Source organism: Pterocles gutturalis, unplaced genomic scaffold (assembly GCF_000699245.1).
Source record: "Pterocles gutturalis isolate BGI_N339 unplaced genomic scaffold, ASM69924v1 scaffold27024, whole genome shotgun sequence".
Lineage (NCBI taxonomy): Eukaryota > Metazoa > Chordata > Aves > Pterocliformes > Pteroclidae > Pterocles > Pterocles gutturalis.
This window is the reverse complement of record NW_010131461.1, coordinates 9,242-28,829: the sequence shown is the minus strand read 5'-3', so window position 1 is coordinate 28,829 and position 19,588 is coordinate 9,242. Positions and strand designations below refer to the sequence as shown.

Sequence of the window (19,588 nt, the reverse complement as noted above, 5' to 3'; positions counted from 1 at the left end):
TGTGTTTGCTGCTCTTGAATATTCTCCATATTGCTATTCCCATCAACTCGGAGGCGTTCTTTCTCTTACTGGATCTCAGAGCTCACTTTTTTATCACAGGCCAGCTGGAAAACAAGACCTGTCTTATGCAGTTTGAGAGTTTCTTCCACACCCCCCTCCCCTCAGGAGAAACAGAAATCCCAGTGTAGGCTGAGCATAATCGGTATCATAGCAAACTTCTGTAGATGACAGAGCAGTGAAGTGTAGCTGAATGGTCTTTCCACTGTCTGAAATTTCATGGGGTGGCTTAATCTTTGTTATTTGTGTGTGGGTTTTTTGTTGTTTTTTTTTTTTTTTTTTTAAGATGTAGAATGCCTAAAAAGGTAGCTAAGTATGGTTGAAAGATAAATGTACTGTGTGACAAATTTGTTTTGACTTGCTGCGCAAGATTTCAAGCAATATGAAGGTAAAAGTGGTATCTTGACAAATGAAGATTTCACAGTAGTGGAATTCTTTGATGCTGGATAGTATAACTATGGACTGTTCTTTTGGTTATATTGATTTTTAAAACCAACGAATTTGCTTTTCTACTATATATATATTTTTTTTTTAATTCAGCTGAACTATATTGTTCATGACAATGCTGTAAGTAAACACGATGCATCATGTTTGGGTGGGGAGAAAAATTCGGTCTGCTTCCTCCCCTAGATTTGAGAACTCAGCACAGACAAACTGTATCATGTTCAGTAACTCATTCAACAAAAGTTTGTCATTTGCTGTGTAAACCATCCCACTTCCTAACATGTTTATTGCTCTTTGTCCTTGGAATGAAAGTGGAGTAATTCTCCGTGAGTTTTGTACACATGTGTGAACAAAATACAGTAGTTTAATTTGTTTTCCTTCCTCCTTAGTTAGAAACAAATATCTCCCAAGGTTCTATTCAGGTACTGTTGCTCATTTTTGGTAGCTTTGTGTCATTCTCCATGAAGTATTTTTAAAAAATCCCCATATATTTGTGTTTCTCTGTGCTGCTGCTGCTTCAAAAGTTCGAGCATTACAGGTATTCTGAGAAATGTGTAATGTTTGGCTTAGATAAGGCTAAAGCTTTAGTGTTTCTGTAAAACAATGCAAGTTAAAGTTTTGCTTATGTAATATAAAACTTAGGTGTTGTTTTTTGTACTCTCCACAAAGATCTACTAGGAACAAAATAAACAAAGCTGTAGAAGTACTTGTGTGACTATTATTTTTTTTTAATTTGTAAATGAGTAGGGTGTTTCTCATACATAACTCATGTTTGTTCTTTGAGCTTTGACTAGTATCTGTTTAGACAACTAATTTGACTAGAAAAACGTGGCATGGATGCGAGTTATGCTCATATTTTGCTCTTTTTTTTTTTCTTCACTGTGAGGGTTGTTTGGGGAAAAATAAATGGCAACTGTTGCTTTGATTTCTTGATGATACAGCGCAGTGGGAATGTGCAGGCTAGATGAAGAGCACTCCACTGGAGTGACTGCAAGAGTTGCTGGTGATTGACATTTGAGAAGAAGCATGGGTGTAAGTTATTTTTAGCAGCTTTTGTTTTCACACTGAAAAGGCAGCTGTTAAGCGGTATGGAATATCCAGCGCTGTCGGGTAATGCTAGGGGAGGTTCTGCGTTTTGGAGAAACAACTACTAGATACCACAGAAATGGTCAAACTTCCTGCTCTTTTGTAGGCATTTTGGAATTGTAGAAATACTGTAAGAACAGGAGCAGTGAAGTGAGAGTCCTTGTTTAGAATTTGCTTAATTTGAGACTTTGCTTGCTAAAGCCGTGCTGTGCTTGATTTGATAGCTTGCTGGGAAGGGGGGAGAGGGTAGTTGGCTTCTTACTGAGTGTAGGTCAGTGTGTGTGTAAGATGCTGAGCACCTCAGGCCTCTCCAGTGCAGTCTGTAGAGAGCTCAGTGACTTGACATTTAGCAGCTTGTGTTACTGAATTTTTAAAGTTGAAGAAGTGTAGTAGTGTGGTAGGTACTGAACAGTGTATTTGGGAGAGGGTGTGTCATAGTGAGTGAAACAGCTTATCTGTCAGAGCTGCAGGTAACTAAACCTAATACAGGAAAAATACGGAGCTTTTGATCTGAGGACGGCACTAGGGCAGTCTCAGCTACTGCTTAACATTTGAGTGAAGACATGAGCTGTTGTGCATCATGTTTGCTATGGAGGTTGGTTGTGTGGACCAGAGGAAGAAAGAAATTACATAATGAACGCTTTTCATGAAGGCTGCCACCTGTTTGTAGATATCAGCATTTCCAGAATCGGCGCTTCAGCTGGTCTCCATTCCCATGGCTGCAAATGGGAACTAAATTCTCACAACTGGTTTGTAGTTGCAGGAAGCAGGAGACTCAACCGCCTGTGCAGCTCCAGTGCCTTTAGAGTGGAAGAAGCACTGGTGCAGACCCTCGAACGGCATTTTCAGTGCATGTAACATGGCTCTAAGCAGCTCTGACACAGTGGGGAAACTTCATAAAACTTGTTAGTGTAAATAAGGGCAGGGAAGAGATGACATTTTATTTTCAGGAATTAATCCGTATGTGGTTATATAAATACATTGATTTCTGTAGGGTACCCGGAAGCAATAAGGGACCCCGTGCTGTCTTTTGTAAGTCTTCCCTTACTGTTAAGTGGTTAAAAGGCCGGATTTCTGTAGGCCATATTTTTAATTACAGTCAAATGTTACTAGTTTCATTTATGTAATAGTGGGTGGACAGAGCTATGATTAAGTAGTTGCTAGAAATCTTGTGATGACTAATCTTGGTTTGGTGTTAGTCTCAGCCCCTATGTGCAAGGATTTATACTTTGACAAACAGTTGGAATTCTCTTTAGGGGAATTGCTTTAATATAGAAGTTGGAAGTCTAAAAAAAGTTGATAAAGTACTTGGAGGATGTATTTTATTTACAAAGGTAGGCATTAGTGTTTATTTTCAAGACTGGTGACCATAATGATCTGATTTGTAGGGCAGTGAGCCAAAAGGCAAGGAAATCAGGAAACCTAGATGGAGCAAGTCTGAAACAGGGTTGCTGAACGTGTTTTTTCTTGTTTAAATGACTCTGGCTGATTGGTGCTGCAGAAACACACGACACACACTTCTAAGCTTGGAATGAAATCTCTCACGCCTCTTTGCTGGGCTGTTTTGATTAGCCAGAGCAGACTCACCAGTTTCAGTGCAAGGTGAGCAAAGGAGCAACGGTGCAGAGAAGAGTTCTTGATGGCTGCTGAAAATGTTGAGTTCAACGTTAATTTGTTAGAAGCTTAAATTACCTGTAATGAGCTTGCTGGAAAATGAAGCATCAGACCAAACAGGTTCTAGAAGCATGAGAACACGCAGCCTCTGCACCTCAAGAAGTTGCCTAAAGAGTCTGGCGTTTATTCCTCCCGGTGTTGCGGAGGTTTTCACATTTGTCCCTTTATAAGCTGGACCAGAGTAGGCCGCTTGGTAGCGCAAGTCATCAGTGTATTCAAACTGATCTAACTGATCGCTCGGGGAGCTAACATAGCAAGTTGTCCTTTTGGGGGAGGCAGAGTGAACAGCTTTCCTTGACACTGTGTTCTGGCTGGTTACAGAGTCACCGAGTTCACCGAGTGCTAGTGCAGGAGATTAGATGGGATCTCCTCTGGTGACAGCTGGTAAATTAGCTTAGCTGTGGTGTTACACTGCTCCCCAGTTCTTTCTCACAGAAGTTTTTGAATAGTTAATCCCTCTCCTACTTTGGAGCACAAATATCTCAAGCCTGTTATTAGAGGAAAATGCTTAGAGATTGTATTTATCAAGAAGAGAATTAAATGTCCCCTTTTTTTGTTGTTGTTATAGCTTGGTAAAAGAGAGTGCGTGCTGAAAGGAAAAAAAAATCTCAAGACTGCAGGGAGCTGGCATCTTGTTTCCTTAGAAGCAGGTGTGAAAAGTAGCGTGGAAAACTATGTGGTATGATGAGAGAGAATTGCAGCAGATGGGATTTTATGCTAAGAGTCAGCTCAGAAACATACAATTACAATTAAAAAATGGGCATGTAGGATAAAACCCTAGATAATTTTGCACACTGAAGCAACTCAGTAGCTCAAGCATTTAAGGTAATGTTGTCAGATGCTGCTATCAGATAACTTCTTGGGCTAACGTGGTATGGAGTGGCTTAACGTTTAATGGAGAGACATGTTATAGATTGAGCTACAGCATACACAGCAATTCATGGTTGTGACAAAGCTCAAGTTTACTTAACCGGCCTCAAATTGTGAGTCACCAGGTAAGGCTGTTGGTTAATGTTAAATCATTTTAAATAACGTTTTGAAGATGGTCTTTGGAAAGTGAAGGGACAGTCCACATGCTTCCAAACCAAGACGGGAAATGCCATGATTTAAGTGAAAGATTCATAGTAGAATTCAGATATGAATGCCTCAAAATGTTTGCAGTTGGAGAGCTAGTAAGCCCTGAACTAAACCTTGTTTCTGTGAGGGGTTTCTTTTTTCCTTCTTCTGCAAAAGATAATAATAATAGGATAATAGGGTATTTTTAGCAATAGCATTTGGTTCTTGGGTTTGGTTTGTGGTTTGTTTGGTTTTTGTTTTTTAATTAACTGTAGTTCCATACTAAAGCTTGAATGAGTTCCTTCAGATTGTGAAAGATTTAGTTCAAGAGGCTCATGAGTCAAACCTAATACTAATGGCAAGATGATACATGTAAGTACAGCTGGGTTTGAGTTACTGCTGACTTGCTTTGAGCAAATTGTTGTCGTGATAAACACCAGGGTTTTCCTTCCATGGGAGTTGTCTGTTTGAGGAGGGTGGCTGGGAGGACTGTAAGGCTGGCTGGGCACTATCGCTTTTGAGGATCTAGTTGCACACCCGCCTCTGGAATCTCTCACACTGCTGAAGGATTACGCTCCTCAGGGGAGAAGCCAGCATGAGAACCAGTCTGCAGTGTCAGAAACACTCTTTGCAGAGTCTATTAAAAAAAAAAAAAAAGAAAAGAAATATGGTCCAATTTAAAGTTTTCCAAACCTTCAATTGAAACTGTAACAAAAGTTCGGTGGTGTCATTAATCTAATGCTTGACTCTAGATACGTGATGAGGAGAGTGGAGAGGGAAGGAGCTGGCTGCCAGAGTTTGGAAGGAAACCTGGAACAGAACCTTGTCCTGCCCCGCTTTGAGGCTGTTCAGAAATTAATCTGTGGGGAAAGGTTCAGCATTCCAAGTTCTCCAATATTGGAGTGTAATGTATCTTTAAATCAGTTTATGAAATGTTTGAATAGTTGATGAATGCATGGGGAGTGTCATTTTACAATAGCAATAAATATTGTGAGGATTAGAATTTGTATTTTTTCCTCAACTACTCAAAAGTAACAATGTGTTGAGAAATTATACTTTTCAAGCTTTTTCAAGCATTACTTATGTGAAAGTATACAATTTTCTGGAAAAGATAACAGTTTTGGAATAGCGTAAAGGGTATCTGGAAATACTTTAAAGTTTTTTAATTTGAGGGAGTTGGAATAAGGTGGTCTTGCTGAGTATACAGTCAGGTGACTAGCAGATGTTAGCAGTCTTATTAATATTTGTGGGGTTTTTTGGTCTAAAGATTAGCAAAATTTGGTAATTTATCACTTCACAGGATGGATGTTTATATTAGGTGTGTTTTCCTTGCCAATCTTAAGGCTACAGTTTATTAGCTGTTTCCCTGCACAGTAGTGACTCCTGACACTGTTGTTCCTTAGATGACTGGATGTAATCAGTCTTCTTGCCTAAAAGGAATATTATTTCTGATTATTCAAGATGAATGTTTTTTACATGTGAACTTTCTCTTTTTACAGTGCTGTAGGTAAAACATGCCTACTCATCAGTTACACAACCAATGCATTTCCTGGAGAATATATACCCACTGTGTAAGTACTTATAAAATCCTAAAAACTCACTTATGTCAACTTCTCTCTGCTTACCACCATTCCAAATTCCTTATTTGAACTGGCTGCAAGCACCCCTGAAGTTTTATCCTAAATGTTGAACGGAGTATCTAGGTGTGTGTAAGGAAAAGCACGCTGGGCTTTTACTGCTTAGCACAGTCGGACCAGTGCTTGCTCGTGCTCCCTCTGTTCTGCCTCTCTCTGCTCGCTAGGCCTAGCTTATTAGAGACTGGCATTCACTAGCATTTTATCAGATGCTGTTCTCTTTTAAAATAATGTTTTATTTCTGTCTTTAATATAATTCATAACAAGCAGCCCCAAGGCCGAACAGCTTAAAACATCGTACCATAGTCAGAAATAGCTGGTTTGCATGACCAGAGATTTTGGTTTTTTTTTTTTGTTCCTTCCACTTTTTATGCTACTGCCAATCCTGTGCTAAGCCAGCCACAGCGCTGTAGCTCCTCAGGCGTGATTGTGGGGTTACATTTATTTTGGTGCTTCCTGTTTTCTTGCATGTAAGGATTTGTCAGTATCAGTATTAGCGTAGTTCTCTTTTTGAGGGTTTGTTGGGGGGAAGCATTGTATAGGTGAGCAGCTGCTTTGCCCTGGTCGGATGTGTCTATATTTATCTGGCTGTCTTGCTCTCCACAAGTACTAATGAGTTTTTCAGAAAACAAAATACATTCTAATGCGATTTACAGATGCCTTTATGTATCCTACCAAGGCCTTGTTGTCTTAATTACTCCTGTTTCCTCTTTTTGGTGTTGGGTTGGACTTGATGATCCTTGAGGTCTTTTCCAACCTTAATGATTCTATGATTCTATGATTTTTGGTCTTAAATTCAGATTTTTGCATTCCAGTATGCTTGTATTCCCAGTGAATTTAGTTTAGCCTTGGTGAGTCATTAAAACCTTTGCGCCTGCAGTAGTTATGAGATAAAAATCCTGCCTCTGCTGGCCCCTGGTTATTAGCTTTGGTATCCCATTGGAGAGGTTTTTGATTAGCAGGATTAATAAGGTTTTTTCCTTACCTACTGTTGTCATTAAGGACTCCTTGGTTGTTACTCCTGTATCTTCTGTTCTAAGTCTTGCAAAATGAGAGGTTAACTTGCTGAATGCCCCACAAGTCCGTGCTAACTGCATCACCTGCTTTCCTGCGTTTACCAAGATTAACCCTTCCTTTGGAAGACCAATGAAAAAGATGACTTCTGTTCTGACTGGCCCAACTCTGCTGTGTGTATTTTTTTCCTTCTGTTACCCAAAACCAGACTCAGTATTTAAAGAACAACTTTACTGTTTCCAGGGAGCAGAAGGATGCAATGAAAATGTTTCCTTTTGTAGTGTTCCCAGTTAGGACTCCAGGAAAAAGTCCTTGACTGCAAGCTAATGCAGGTAACTCTTTATTTTTTTAGTTTCGACAACTACTCTGCCAATGTAATGGTTGATGGCAAACCGGTCAATCTGGGCTTGTGGGATACAGCTGGGCAAGAGGACTATGACAGGCTACGTCCACTCTCCTATCCGCAAACAGTAAGAACCACAGTGTGAAACTAGAAAGAATCTGTACCGCTTTGTCTAATGTAAAAGTTTTTTCTTTTTGAACATGTGGCTAATGCTGTCACATCTGGAGTTGTATTTATTAGTAACAGTGACTTGTTGCAAGCTACCTTCCTTCATCCCATGTGCTGTAGCTGTGATAAACTTCGATGTGTACGGTTGTACCAGTGTTAAAATTTGCAGGCTTGTGTATTTGTGTGCGCTGATACGCGCTGGCTTTTGTGTAATTGCAGCCTCAGAATCAGCTAGAATGCTTGATTTAAAACAAGAAAAAACCATCCAAACAAACAAAACCCCAAAACAAAACCAAAAAGCCCTTGGTGAATAGTCCCATCAGCTAGTCCATTGATTTTAAGGTTAGCATGCCTGCCAAAAGCAGGGTTTGTTTTTGTTTTCAGTCCTGATGTTTGGCTGCAACCTGACACTGTCACTGCTAAGCACTTGATACTGTTTAGTGTCTGTGAGGATGTTCTAAATGTGAGAGGCAGTGCTGAATGAAGATATTACTGGTACTGACAGAGGCTGACAGAGCTTTCCAATGTACTTAGGGGCTGTGCCTATTTTATTACTCATTGTAGTTTGTGCTGTAACATCAATACAAATGTGCTTCTGTCTTCCCTGCTTGCAACTGGTTAAGTCCTGTCTGCATGCTGCATCTTTCCTTGGGTCAGGAAAATGCTGAAGTAATCCGCTCTTTTATTTCCAGTGCGGCCAGCTACGGTTAACTGCTGTAGAGGCTGGTTTTCTAGTCTCTTCAGAGCAGTTACTTTTATCTGGTGGAGCTGTGCTGTAAGTCAAAGAAGATGGTGACTTGCAGGTTTTTTTGGCTTTGATTGCTGCTATTGTTACCTATCAAATACATATATTCAGTGCTAATAATGTAAAATGCAAAATTGTTGCAGTTATTCTACAGCATAACTGCTCTCGCGAATAATGTGAATCTTATTAATGAACTCTGGTGCTTTTTAAAGTAAAATGTCTTAACTTACTATTTTCCTTAATTTGCAGCTCACTAACTCTTACAATTAGGCTTTCCCATCAGTTATGATACCCAAGATAATATGTGAACATCCCAGTTGTAGGCAAATCTAGTAGAAACGCCACAAATATCTGCCTTTTCTAGGAAGAGAAACAATGAGATGGTGTTTTTCTCTACTATTTAGATATTTATAAGATACTCAGGATAACTTAAGCTTTGTTTAACATCATAAAATATTTTTTAAAAAGTATCTCAGGGTAGAAAAAAGTGTGTTGCAAGATAACTCAATAGTGTAAGAAAACAGAGTTGTAAGGGAGAATATTGTTCCTCCCCGGTGACAAAGGGACAGAATGCACGTGCATGTCTTCAGCCTGCTAAGATACTTGTGGTGCTCTGATGGACTGCGAAAGAATTCCATGTCAATCTAAGCATGCTTTTGAGAAAAAAAGCATTTTCTGCATAAGCCTGTATAACTGTTAGGTAGAAGTTTGAAGTACTTTCAGTTATTTGTTCTTTACAGCAGGAAATGAAACAGGGTGGTAAGTCTTGAACTTCTTATGAAGCAGTCTTCCAACTTTAGACTTGTGCAATATGCGAGATTCATCATCACTTAAAGGACAGAAAAACACAGTGGGGCTGATGAAGCCTGACTTTTTTTAGGATCTGCATTCAGCCTCCCCCTTCCTTCACCATGCTCTTTAACTCACCTCTCCCATGTTCTCCCCTGTTCTCCCAGCCCTCTCTTTCCTTACACGTGCTCCTGAACTATGTTCTGGGCATGGGCAAAGCAGGTACTGCTGGTTACTTGGCCAGTGTGTATCTCAATTAGCCACTCAGCAGCTCAACAGCTGTTAACTTCACAGGAAGGATTTTGCCATAGTAGAGGCATTAATTTGTAACTTTTTTCCCCTCATTCATGAGTATTTTTTTTGTCCCTTAAAATATACAGGAATTTAATACCTTCTTCTGAATGTATTTGAAATCTACCAGTATTTCAGTGGTTGGGGAGGGAAGAACTTGGGCCAGAAAAGGAGGTTGTTTCCTCAGGAGACGAAACCAAAAAGAAAATTAAGTTAGGAGGATGCTTTTTGTGAGAGGTTTGCTCTTGCAGGTTTCCTCTGACAGTGCAGACAGACGTTTACGGGTTTATGGGGAAGTCTGGTGCTCTGTTCTGGATGCAGGTTGTTGGTTGTGCTGAATTACAGGGCAGCATCTCTCTTGAGAAGAAAAGCCATGTTGTGAACATTTGTGAGCAGAAATTGCTGAGAACGTTTTCCCTTAAATCCATTTTAGGAGTAACTTTATCTCCTACTGTTATTAGGTTGGAGGAACCAATGGTAAGAATATATCTTCCAGTCTGACAGATCAACCTATTGCCGTATGTAAAACTTTAAATAAACTTCAGTTCCAAGTTCTCTCATCTTGTCTTGCTTACGATAGTGATAAATTGGCCCCTATTTTTTAAACAACTACTTTTCTTGGAACTACTCAACTACTAGATCTGAGAACTCTTGTTACCAAATATCTTTATATGAGTTGCGAATACAAAACCTTTTCTTGCAAATAAATAGCTTTTCCTCCTACTTATTAAGAGTGTGCAAGACACCTGAAATCTTAAAATAATTCATCACGGTTACACCAAATTTTTTGATCTCTGGAGGTAGTAGAAGAGAGAGTCTGCCTAGTGCGCAGAACTTCAGTCACCGCAAACCTGCAGAATTGGAGAACAGAAGTAGTGGCCATAGTATCACGTTATTTGATGTCATTTCTTTCTTCTTCTGGGACGCTGCTACGGAAACTTGTTGGGGTGATGCATGAACAACTGGGTTGCAAGTGCTTAGCAGTGCAGACGTCAGATGCTGACCTAACAAAATGCCTTGAAATGCAGCACAATCAACTAATATTCTGAAATGCCTGATTCCGCAACACATTTGGTACCAGAATAAGTGTGGATGCAGAGGTAGGTTGGGGAAAGTTGGGCTTGTTTGAGAGATGCTTCTTGAGTTTTGGGTCATGCGGCAAGATCACAATCTTCATCTGTTTAATTAATTTTGTTGTTATTCTGAATGTAGAGTACAGCGTGTCATGTATGAAGCTCATTGTTTTTTGAAGTGTATACAGTACAGCAGTTCGTGTAAATATGCTCTGAAGTGTTTGTACCTGCTCCTATTTACAATCTTTCTTTTACCTTCAGTTGAAAAGCAAGGTGTATAAGATTTCTGAAACACTCACTTTTCTCCCTGCTTTCTCATAATTTAGAAAGGGAAGGAGGGAGCTAGTGTCATACCTCAAAGTTTTTAATACCCTTCTCAATCCTAATTTGGTTAATAGAGAAATTCTGAGATCTTTTTATGCTGACATTCCATTCTGTAGAAGTGACAGAACATTCTTCGGATTTGTCGTGGAAGTAATCATTGTGTAAATTATCTTGGATGATTTTTATTCCATACTGTGTACTTTGCCTTTGCAATTTAAGACTACTTTAGAGTAGTGTATTTAAGAGTACTTTAGAGTAGCATATTAATAGTATATTCATATTTTAAAAATCGGTGCCAACAGTAACACTTGGCAACATCCTGTGCTGACGAGTTACATGTCTTTCACAAGGTTTAAATCGCTTGGAAGTCTGCAAAGAGCATCCAACCCCAGTTTAGAAGCCAGTCTAGCGACTCTTCGTTGCTTTCTGCATTTGTTAAGGATCTGAAGTGTTGGGTTTTTTTGGCTGGGTTTTTTTTTTTTTTTTCCTGAATATCAGTGAGGAAAAATATTTAGGGGAAAAAAATCTTGCAGTACAATGATACTAGCGTCTTAGTTGCTGGCTGCTGCACTAGCTGATTGTAAACGCGATTGATTACAGTCTGTTGGTGGTGTCCGCCGTTCCCCCTCTGCCCCCACTTTGTGTCTGCTTGCAGCTGCCTGGGCGCAGATTCCCCACTGGGAAAGCTACCTGTAGTTGTCACGTGCAGCTGCATCCTCGAGCTTGCCTTTTGCAAGTATGGTGTAGGTGCTGGTGACACTGGCCTCTTTGTGAGATTTTATGGTGGTTGCTGTGCTGGGCTGACTGCTATCAATTTGTTTTGTAGGATGTCTTCTTAATCTGCTTTTCCCTTGTGAGTCCTGCTTCCTTTGAAAATGTCCGTGCTAAGGTAAGTACATGCTGGTATCGTTTCATTCCTAAGGGTTCAACATAGTGTTCACTCTACAGCAGTTTCTAGAAAATATTGGGTGATTATTTTTTTTGTCAGGCAACATGAAATGTAGTTTGAAAAGGCAGAAATCCATTTGCATAACTTATAAGTCATGAAAGTTCAGTGCATGTGAAACACCGTGTGGGTTGTTCCTTGATGTGTTGATAGGATAACAGTAGTTTAAGAGTTTTCACACAACAAGGTGCTAATATCACGAACAGGAATGTTCTTTTTAATGCAATTTAAAGAAAAATATTAAAAAACAAATGCATGTAAAACTTAGATTGATAGCACTTGGTTGTTGAAGCAGCCAGCATTCCAGCACGCGGCCCTGCTCCTGCCGCCGTCTTTCGTGTGCTTGGACGGCTCAGCTGTGGACACTGTGGAGACTTCACAAGTGAGGGGCCGTCTCCGTGGGTGGGGAAAGTGCAGATCAGGGTTTTTCCAGTGTGGGGAAAAAATACAGCCCTTAATAGGGTAAATTATAAAAGTATGTGGAAATTAAAAATGTCTTGCAATTGTATGTTCATTTTTTTTAATGTAGCCTTAATGGGGGGGGTCTTACATTCTCCTCTTTACTCCTTGACTGACTCTTGAAAGCATCCTGGAACTCTGCCCACACACACAACCGTCGCTCTTTTTTTGCAGTGGTATCCTGAGGTGCGGCACCACTGCCCCAACACCCCCATCATTTTAGTGGGCACCAAACTCGATCTCCGGGATGACAAGGACACTATTGAAAAACTGAAGGAGAAGAAGCTGACTCCAATCACCTACCCCCAGGGCCTTGCCATGGCAAAAGAGATCGGTATGATGGCAATGGGGTGGTTGTTGACATCATCTAAATTTTGTTTGTGGAAGATGGTGCACCTTCATTAAAATAAACGCCTGGCTTGTGTTATGGAGCAAGCTAGAAGCAGTGCTGCTGTAGTTGTGGAAAACAGCTTTGTAATTGACTTTTCGTTTTCCACAGGTGCAGTGAAATACCTAGAATGCTCAGCACTTACACAGCGAGGCCTCAAGACAGTGTTTGATGAAGCTATTCGAGCAGTTCTTTGCCCCCCTCCGGTAAAGAAGAGGAAGAGAAAATGTCTGCTGCTGTAAATGTGCCCCTCCCCCACCCACTCCCAACCCTGTGCTTTGCTCAGAACAATGGAGCATTCACACTCAATGCCAAGTTTTTCTGTTATAAATTAGTTCTCTTCCATAAATTCTTAAACCAATCAACAATTTCATGGGTTAATTTGTTTAAAGTATGAAAGTTACCTTCCATTCTCCTAAAAGCAAACTCCTGAAAAGACAAGCCGATGAAAAGCCTTATTTTTAAAATCCTATTCTTGCTCAATTAAGTGTTGCCAAACTATCTGCTGAACTAAGTTCCATTGTTGTGCTACGAACACTAAGCACTAAACTGTTTTTTAAAGGTTCTTCTTGAAGATTACTCTAATTTCTGTTAGGAAATGCAAAAACACTTTCTAGTTTTTCACAGTAAGTAACAGTACCCTATAATTAGCAAAACACTGCACTCTAATTAGTGTTTTATTATTAAATGTTTTCTCAACCCGCAGTCATTGCATAGCGTTGTATATCAAACCTAAATCTTTGACAATGACTGACACCCTTGAGTCACAGTGTAAAATGCTTTATCGTTGGTAAGGGCTTGGTTGCAATCTAGTTCTTGCTGCTGTGATTTAAAAAATAAATAACTATTCTTATTGAAGTGTATCTAGTCCTTTTGACAGCATAGTATTGTGATGGAGAAGTGAAATAGGGGTTGGATCAAGTGCTAGTGCCAGACAGTATTTTTGACACTGTACAGCTCAACTTACACTACACTGCCAGGGTAGCTGAAACTGAATTGACTTTTAGTGCAGGTGAAAATCAGTGACCATTTTTCTAGAGGTGCAGTAGTGGAAGAGAGGTTGGTGTTCATGGGTAAATTCCTTTGAATTTCAAGTAGGGCATTCATTGAGGTACAGTTCTGAACCAGTCATTCCCACAACTGTTGTGTAGTAAATGCTTTTCTTGTAGAATCTCTTCTTACTGAGCAATATAACTTGTATTTTAAAAACCTTTCTGATTATAGAAATTTGCTTTTTTTTTTTTAGAGTAGAATGTTCAAGCATATCTTCCTTATTTTCCTGCTATTTCTGACCCATAAGTTATATGCTTTCTGAGGAGCTTTTAGGCTATTAACTAGGTGTAAAAATCATGTGAAACAGCTTTATACTTTCTAGTGATTTTTATATTTTAAATCTCTATAATCTATGAATCTTCTCAAATATCAGTTTGCCAGATCTCCCCCCCACTGTAACATTACTAATGCAGCCAAGTGTTATTTCTGTCACTCCATGTACATGTGCAGCATAGATTGAGTACTGGTAACTTGGGTCTGTGAGGTTCTGTAATTAGTGCTAATGTTCTGTACATCCTGAACTGGCAGGAATACAATGTTGAACTACACCCTTTCAACCACTAAAGCAAAAATTAAAAATAAAAGTTGCAAAATTGTGAAGTTTTTACATTGATCTTTTGCTAATGCAGTTAGCAGTATGTTTTGCATGTATGACTTAATAAATCCTTGAATCACTTGTGTGGTAACGTTTCACTTTCTGAGCAAGTGTTCTCATTCTTGTACCTCTGAAGAAGCGATCCCTCTGCTGCCACCAGCAGTGCGCTGTCCTAGTCTCCTCGGGTGTGTGTGCTACCCATAGGCTCTTTCAATAGTCTCCTGATCTTAAGAGCCAGAAAATACAGGACTTGGCAATATTTCTTCAAAGGCCTGGCATTAGCCTGTTACTAGCTCCTGCTGTTGCTTATGCAAGGTTTTAAAGCTGCTGCCAATGAGGGGTGGGGAAAGAGGGGGGGAAAAAAAAAAATATATATATATCTGTTTCATTCTATTGCACACGAACAAAAGCGCTAGGTTTTTTTTTGTTTCCAACCGTTACTTAATGGTTTGTAAAGTGACGGCTCTGGTGCAGTAGAGTTTGTGCTTAAATGCCTCAGCATTCAGCCTGTAAACACACAGCCATGCCACCAGGAGTGGGAAGCCTGCTGCGCTCCCCCTCGGCCCAGGGCTGCTCTCATTCCCTGGGAGGTGGGGGTCATGCTGCAGCACTGTGAAAGCAGCACCCCTGGCCCCTGCTCAAGGAAGAAGCGATTGGGGTTGACTTACCTTGCTGCACAGCCTCTAGCTATTTGACCAGCTCTGAACTATAGCTTTTGTCTCCCATCCAGTATCCCTGAACATAGTAAGGCAAGTTTTTAGAACATTTTATTTTGTCTCCATATTAAGTATCACAGCAAAAAAAATCCACACAGTTTATTCTCAATCACATCATCTTACTTTTACTTATTTCTATCATTTTTTTTTTAAATAAGAAATGCTGCTGAGCCTTTAAAAAAAAAAAAGTTAAAATAGATGCACTAGAAATGAGGAATCCATGTTTTAAAAATCAATAGAACTGGTTATACTTTTTTTTTTTCTGGGTAGAGTTAGATCAGTGCTCTTGGCATTCAGAGATAGAGCTAGTGACTCAGATGATACTAGGGCATGAACTATATATTTTTTTCCTTCTCATTAAGTAGTTATAGTATTAGTTTAATTTAAAATCAATAAAGTAGCCATGTGGATCAACAAATACAAAAGACAGGTAAATGAAAGAATATTGCACATGTATGTCCAAGCAGCATGTAACCACAACACTCCCCCTGCCCCCTCCCCAGGATAGTACCACAATCTGTAAGAAAAATAGTGCAATCAATGCCCACTGCCTGATTAAAAACCATTGTGGGCGGCCTGCCTGCACGCTCCCACCTGCTGCAGACGTGTTCACTCACCCACCTCCAGCTGCGGAGCCGGTGCAGCCCTCGCGCAGTGCGGTACTGCTCTCCGCGCACTGTTCATGCAGCGCCCACCAGGCTGTGCCAAGGTTGGTCGCAGGGCGCTAGGACAAGGAGCTGAAGCGCCTTTGAAGCAGAACTGGATTTTTTTTTTTTTTTAATGTCCGACAGGGCTTTGCTCTAATGAGTAGGCCAAGCTGTCCTCACACACTCACTTTGGTCAAGTATTCAGGTGATGCCTTGGCTCTCGTGCGCCAGCGTACACAGGCTGCGTCACACTGTTCCTTCAGCATAAATGGAAAATCTGCTTTATTTTTTTTGTCGTGTTACTCAAGGTCACCGCAGAGGCAAGGGCATTAGGACCCTTGGTTAGGTTATGCAATGTGAGAAAAGTACTGAAATCCACTTTATGGTTGGAAAGCGGAATGTGTCCTGAATACCTGAAACCTGCAATTAAAAAACCCCCATACCTCTCACAGCTGTGGTTATACTACGTTGGTGTTAAATTCTCGTGTTTGACAAGACATACAAGATCCACGTTCCTGAGACAAACTGTTCAGAGCTTTGAGCACAACGTCTGGCATGTGGTCTGTTATCATCTTGGGACTTATCAAAATGCTGCTGAAGACTGTTTCGTTTGACCATCTCGCTGTGTATTTAATATCTGAAGAGCACAACCTGGAGAAAAAAACAAACAAACAAATCAAAATCCACACGCTTAGGGAGGAGCTGGAACCTTCTCCCAGCAGGAAGGCGGGCTCCCAAGGAGCTACAGTTCTGCCCTTCAGGGAACAGCTGGAAATGCTGCCACGGAACGTCCCTAAAGGCAGAACTAAATCAAATTATCCTGCGCCTTTACAGTGAAAGAAGCTATCGAATAGTCCTGCTCAATGACATGCAGAATACAGGCTGAGCAAAGGGCGGTGAGGGGTTAAACCTGTCACACAATCCACGTCAAATTTAGGGAATAAGTCACAGTGGTGTCCGTAGGAGACTAGAGGCTAGATTGGCAGCAGTAGAAGACATTAGATTTAATGCTGCACATGTGAAGCATTTAGGATTTCATTTTACAGACCGGTACATGATGGGGGCTTGGGTGTGCTAGGCCAATTAAAAAAAACCATTATTAACTGCTGTGCTGTGGAGTAAGTGAAGGAAAAGAAATGAACTCAATGAAGTAAAGTAGAGGAGCAGCCATTGAGAAAACCTGCCAGGTCACAGGTGTTACAAGTATCTAACTTGTAAAACCAGTATTAAAATCGTTAAAGATGTGAAACTTAAATAAATAAAATACTAATCTACTTAACGGGAGGAACCGCTTCGGTAAGGTACAGGTTTTTTTTTCTTGTAACATGGTCTTGTGCAAGTTACAGATGCTCTTATTGCTGTTTCAGAATGAAAGGAGAGGCTATCAAGTACTCTCTAGCCTGGGCTGTTTCGGGTTGTTTTGTCTAAAAACCCAACATCAACAAAACACAAACAAAGAAAACCCTAAACACAACATTGCCACCACAAAACCACAGTCCTCACCCTTCCAGCAGTTTCAGCTTTTCTGTCGTCTTTGTGTCACCTTCCTGCATCCACAAAACAGCAGCAAAGGACAGGAAACTAGAGGCTGCACGGACACACTGGTTCCTGGGGCAACTGGAGCTCTCCAGTTTGGCCATGCTGGTATTACTGCAATATTTGGCCTCTTTCTCATCACCAATATTCATGAGTACTCAGTAACTAGGTATTTTGTTATCATTTCACTACTATCAAGAGATAAGACCGCAAGATCTGCAGTCTCGGGTAGGAACTGCAGCATGCCTAGGCTGAGCTTAACAGTCTTATTGTTTAAAATCAGCCCTTGAGCACGTGCAATACATAGGCAGAGTAAGGCACACAGGTGTGGAGAAGGTTTCCAGGGGTTTAGGTGAAACAGAAGGAAGCAGGGAGGCACAGAATAAAACCAGAAAAGCTGGCTGATGCTTAACAGCAAAGATGGGTATTGGAAACGCAGACGAGAAACAGAGCTGGAAACGTGTACTTGGGAAGTGCGGAGTAGCTTTAAGTAGATTTTAGGAAAAGACAATAGTCTTTTCATTATTCTACTTACCTCCTAGAGCTGGATTCTTCTACAATATGGATAATCTTTCCAGGAAGATACAGATGAGGATACTGAGGTGGTGAATTTAAGTGCGATTCATCCTCAAGGGCGTTGTATGAAGGTGACCGACGAACCATCAAACTCTCCTCAGCCAGAAGTGGCTGGGTGAGGGCATCTTGGTTTCTACCATCCAGCTCCGTTGGGGAGTTATCTGGATCTCCTCCAAATACTTCGTACCAACACCCCCGCAGCAAAATCTGGTACTGAATTCAGAAAGAAAAACAGTTGAACTGAGGTTTGGCATCTCTTCAAGTAACTAACTCTAGTTGAGTGCTTGCACCACATCATCTGAAACTACAATTAAAACATTAAAAATGACTGCATGCACATGCTCCCCAAACTTTTTGTTTGAGAAAATCCTTCTGAATTTTCCCACAGTAATATCTGTTTCAGAGATATCTAACACAAGCCATCAGTAACACTACAGAAAACATTACAGTCTTTATGAGTTGAATTATTCTGTGTAGATTCTGCTCTGCAGATTTACATTTTCTTGAACCTGTAACTTCTAACTGTCCGTTATCCTGTTCTGTATTTAACACATCACCCAGGCCCTCTACATGACTCCTCCTCCTGGCGCTACATGGAAATCCTCTGGATACAGCAGATTTAACTTTAGGTGTTCAGAAATGGCAGTTCTGAATCTTTAAGCCTCTCCTCTGTATTTCCAGTACCATCTTGCCTGACACCACACTTTTCCAGAACTCTCAAAACTGTGTTTCTCACTAACAGTATAAAGAGGTAAGCAATTCACACCATAACAGACAAATATTTGCTTTTGAAATGAATTCTGAAGGTAATATTTAAATAAAAACACTGATTTGTTTACTTACTGATACTAAATGCTTATTAAAGTAAGTAATCTCACTGAGTTTTCATCATTTTAGATAGTTTTATTTTTCCTTTCTTTTCCTTTTAATTTTTTATTAGTCTTCTTTAGCAGCAGAACTAGCAAACATAATTTCAGGTCTTGGATGTTCTGCACTGGTATCTCCCAGGTCTTGCTGAATCTTAATTTCCAACAAGACAGCTTTATAGGATAAGAGACTAACACAAATGTTGCTGAATTAAAAACAAACACTTTTGTTCCAAAACACAATTGTAACTCTCATCCTTAAGACCAAAAATACACGCACCAATTGTCACTTCATTACAGCTGGGGCTTAACAATTCCACTGACTTTTAACTGCATTTAGTTACCTTGGGTTTGTTGCAGTTTGCCACAATTCTCACTATTCTCCTCTTTAAATCCTCCATGTTGGGCATACTTAACCTGTTTAAACACACACAGAACAAAGTAAAGAACAGCCTCCTACTCTCTGCAATCTAGTGCATACCTGAAAGAACAATTTAGAAATACTTCCATCTCACCTTGCAACAAGGTCCTTTCCAACAATGACTGAAACAATGAAGTGCTTAGTGTAATCTGCAAGAGATTTGCTTAAAAAAAAAAAAAGATGCACTTTAGATACACTAAAGAGAGATGCACACTTTAGTTTTATCATCATCATCCAATAAAAATACAAATATGTGGCAAAGGCAGCAGCATTTGCAGTCAGTTCTTTGGTAGGCTTTCAGACCTGCTTGCTACAGATGACAGAGTAATTTCAATACCGATTATAATAGTAAGCGCAGTTATCAAATGGACCAAGCTAGATTAGTAGGGCAAGCATTTTATTTCTGAAACATTTATTTTAAGCTCTAATTGTACTATCTGACAGAATTAATTAGATATATTTTATTCTGTAATATTCCCCCAAGAACTCAACTGTAACTTCAGATGGAGCAAAACTAATTCTAGAGGAGAATGTATAAACAACCTCTTAACACAGTCAAGCTCTGAGTTACCATCTAATGTATTTGCCAACTACCTTGAAGATTTTTACATCTTAGACACAGAACCAAATAACAGAAGTCTCTTACCTTAAAAGTCCTCCTGGAGGAGAAAAGGCATAACATCTTAA

The 19,588-nt window shown here is 40.1% G+C and overlaps 2 protein-coding genes across 2 annotated transcripts in view; one reads left to right on the top strand and one right to left on the bottom strand.

Annotated features, from left to right (window-relative positions):
- Positions 1-5,816: 5,816 nt before the first annotated feature.
- On the top strand, positions 5,817-14,234 carry RAC1 (ras-related C3 botulinum toxin substrate 1 (rho family, small GTP binding protein Rac1); the record flags this gene model as incomplete). The annotated part of the gene is made up of 6 exons (XM_010080624.1): positions 5,817-5,888; positions 7,318-7,435; positions 9,763-9,819; positions 11,525-11,587; positions 12,278-12,437; positions 12,603-14,234. Coding segments are annotated over 6 exons (601 nt in total), but the record flags the coding sequence as incomplete, so codon positions are not given.
- Positions 14,235-15,960: 1,726 nt separating this feature from the next.
- DAGLB (diacylglycerol lipase, beta) overlaps positions 15,961-19,588 on the bottom strand; it is a gene marked incomplete at its 5' end in the record, with an annotated part of 12,482 nt that continues 8,854 nt past the window's right edge. Inside the window, 5 exon segments of the mRNA XM_010080623.1 lie at positions 15,961-16,153; positions 17,574-17,827; positions 18,825-18,897; positions 18,996-19,064; positions 19,548-19,588. The exon segment at positions 19,548-19,588 is cut by the window's right edge and continues 30 nt beyond it. Of these exon segments, the coding sequence (XP_010078925.1) occupies positions 15,961-16,153; positions 17,574-17,827; positions 18,825-18,897; positions 18,996-19,064; positions 19,548-19,588 (630 nt within the window).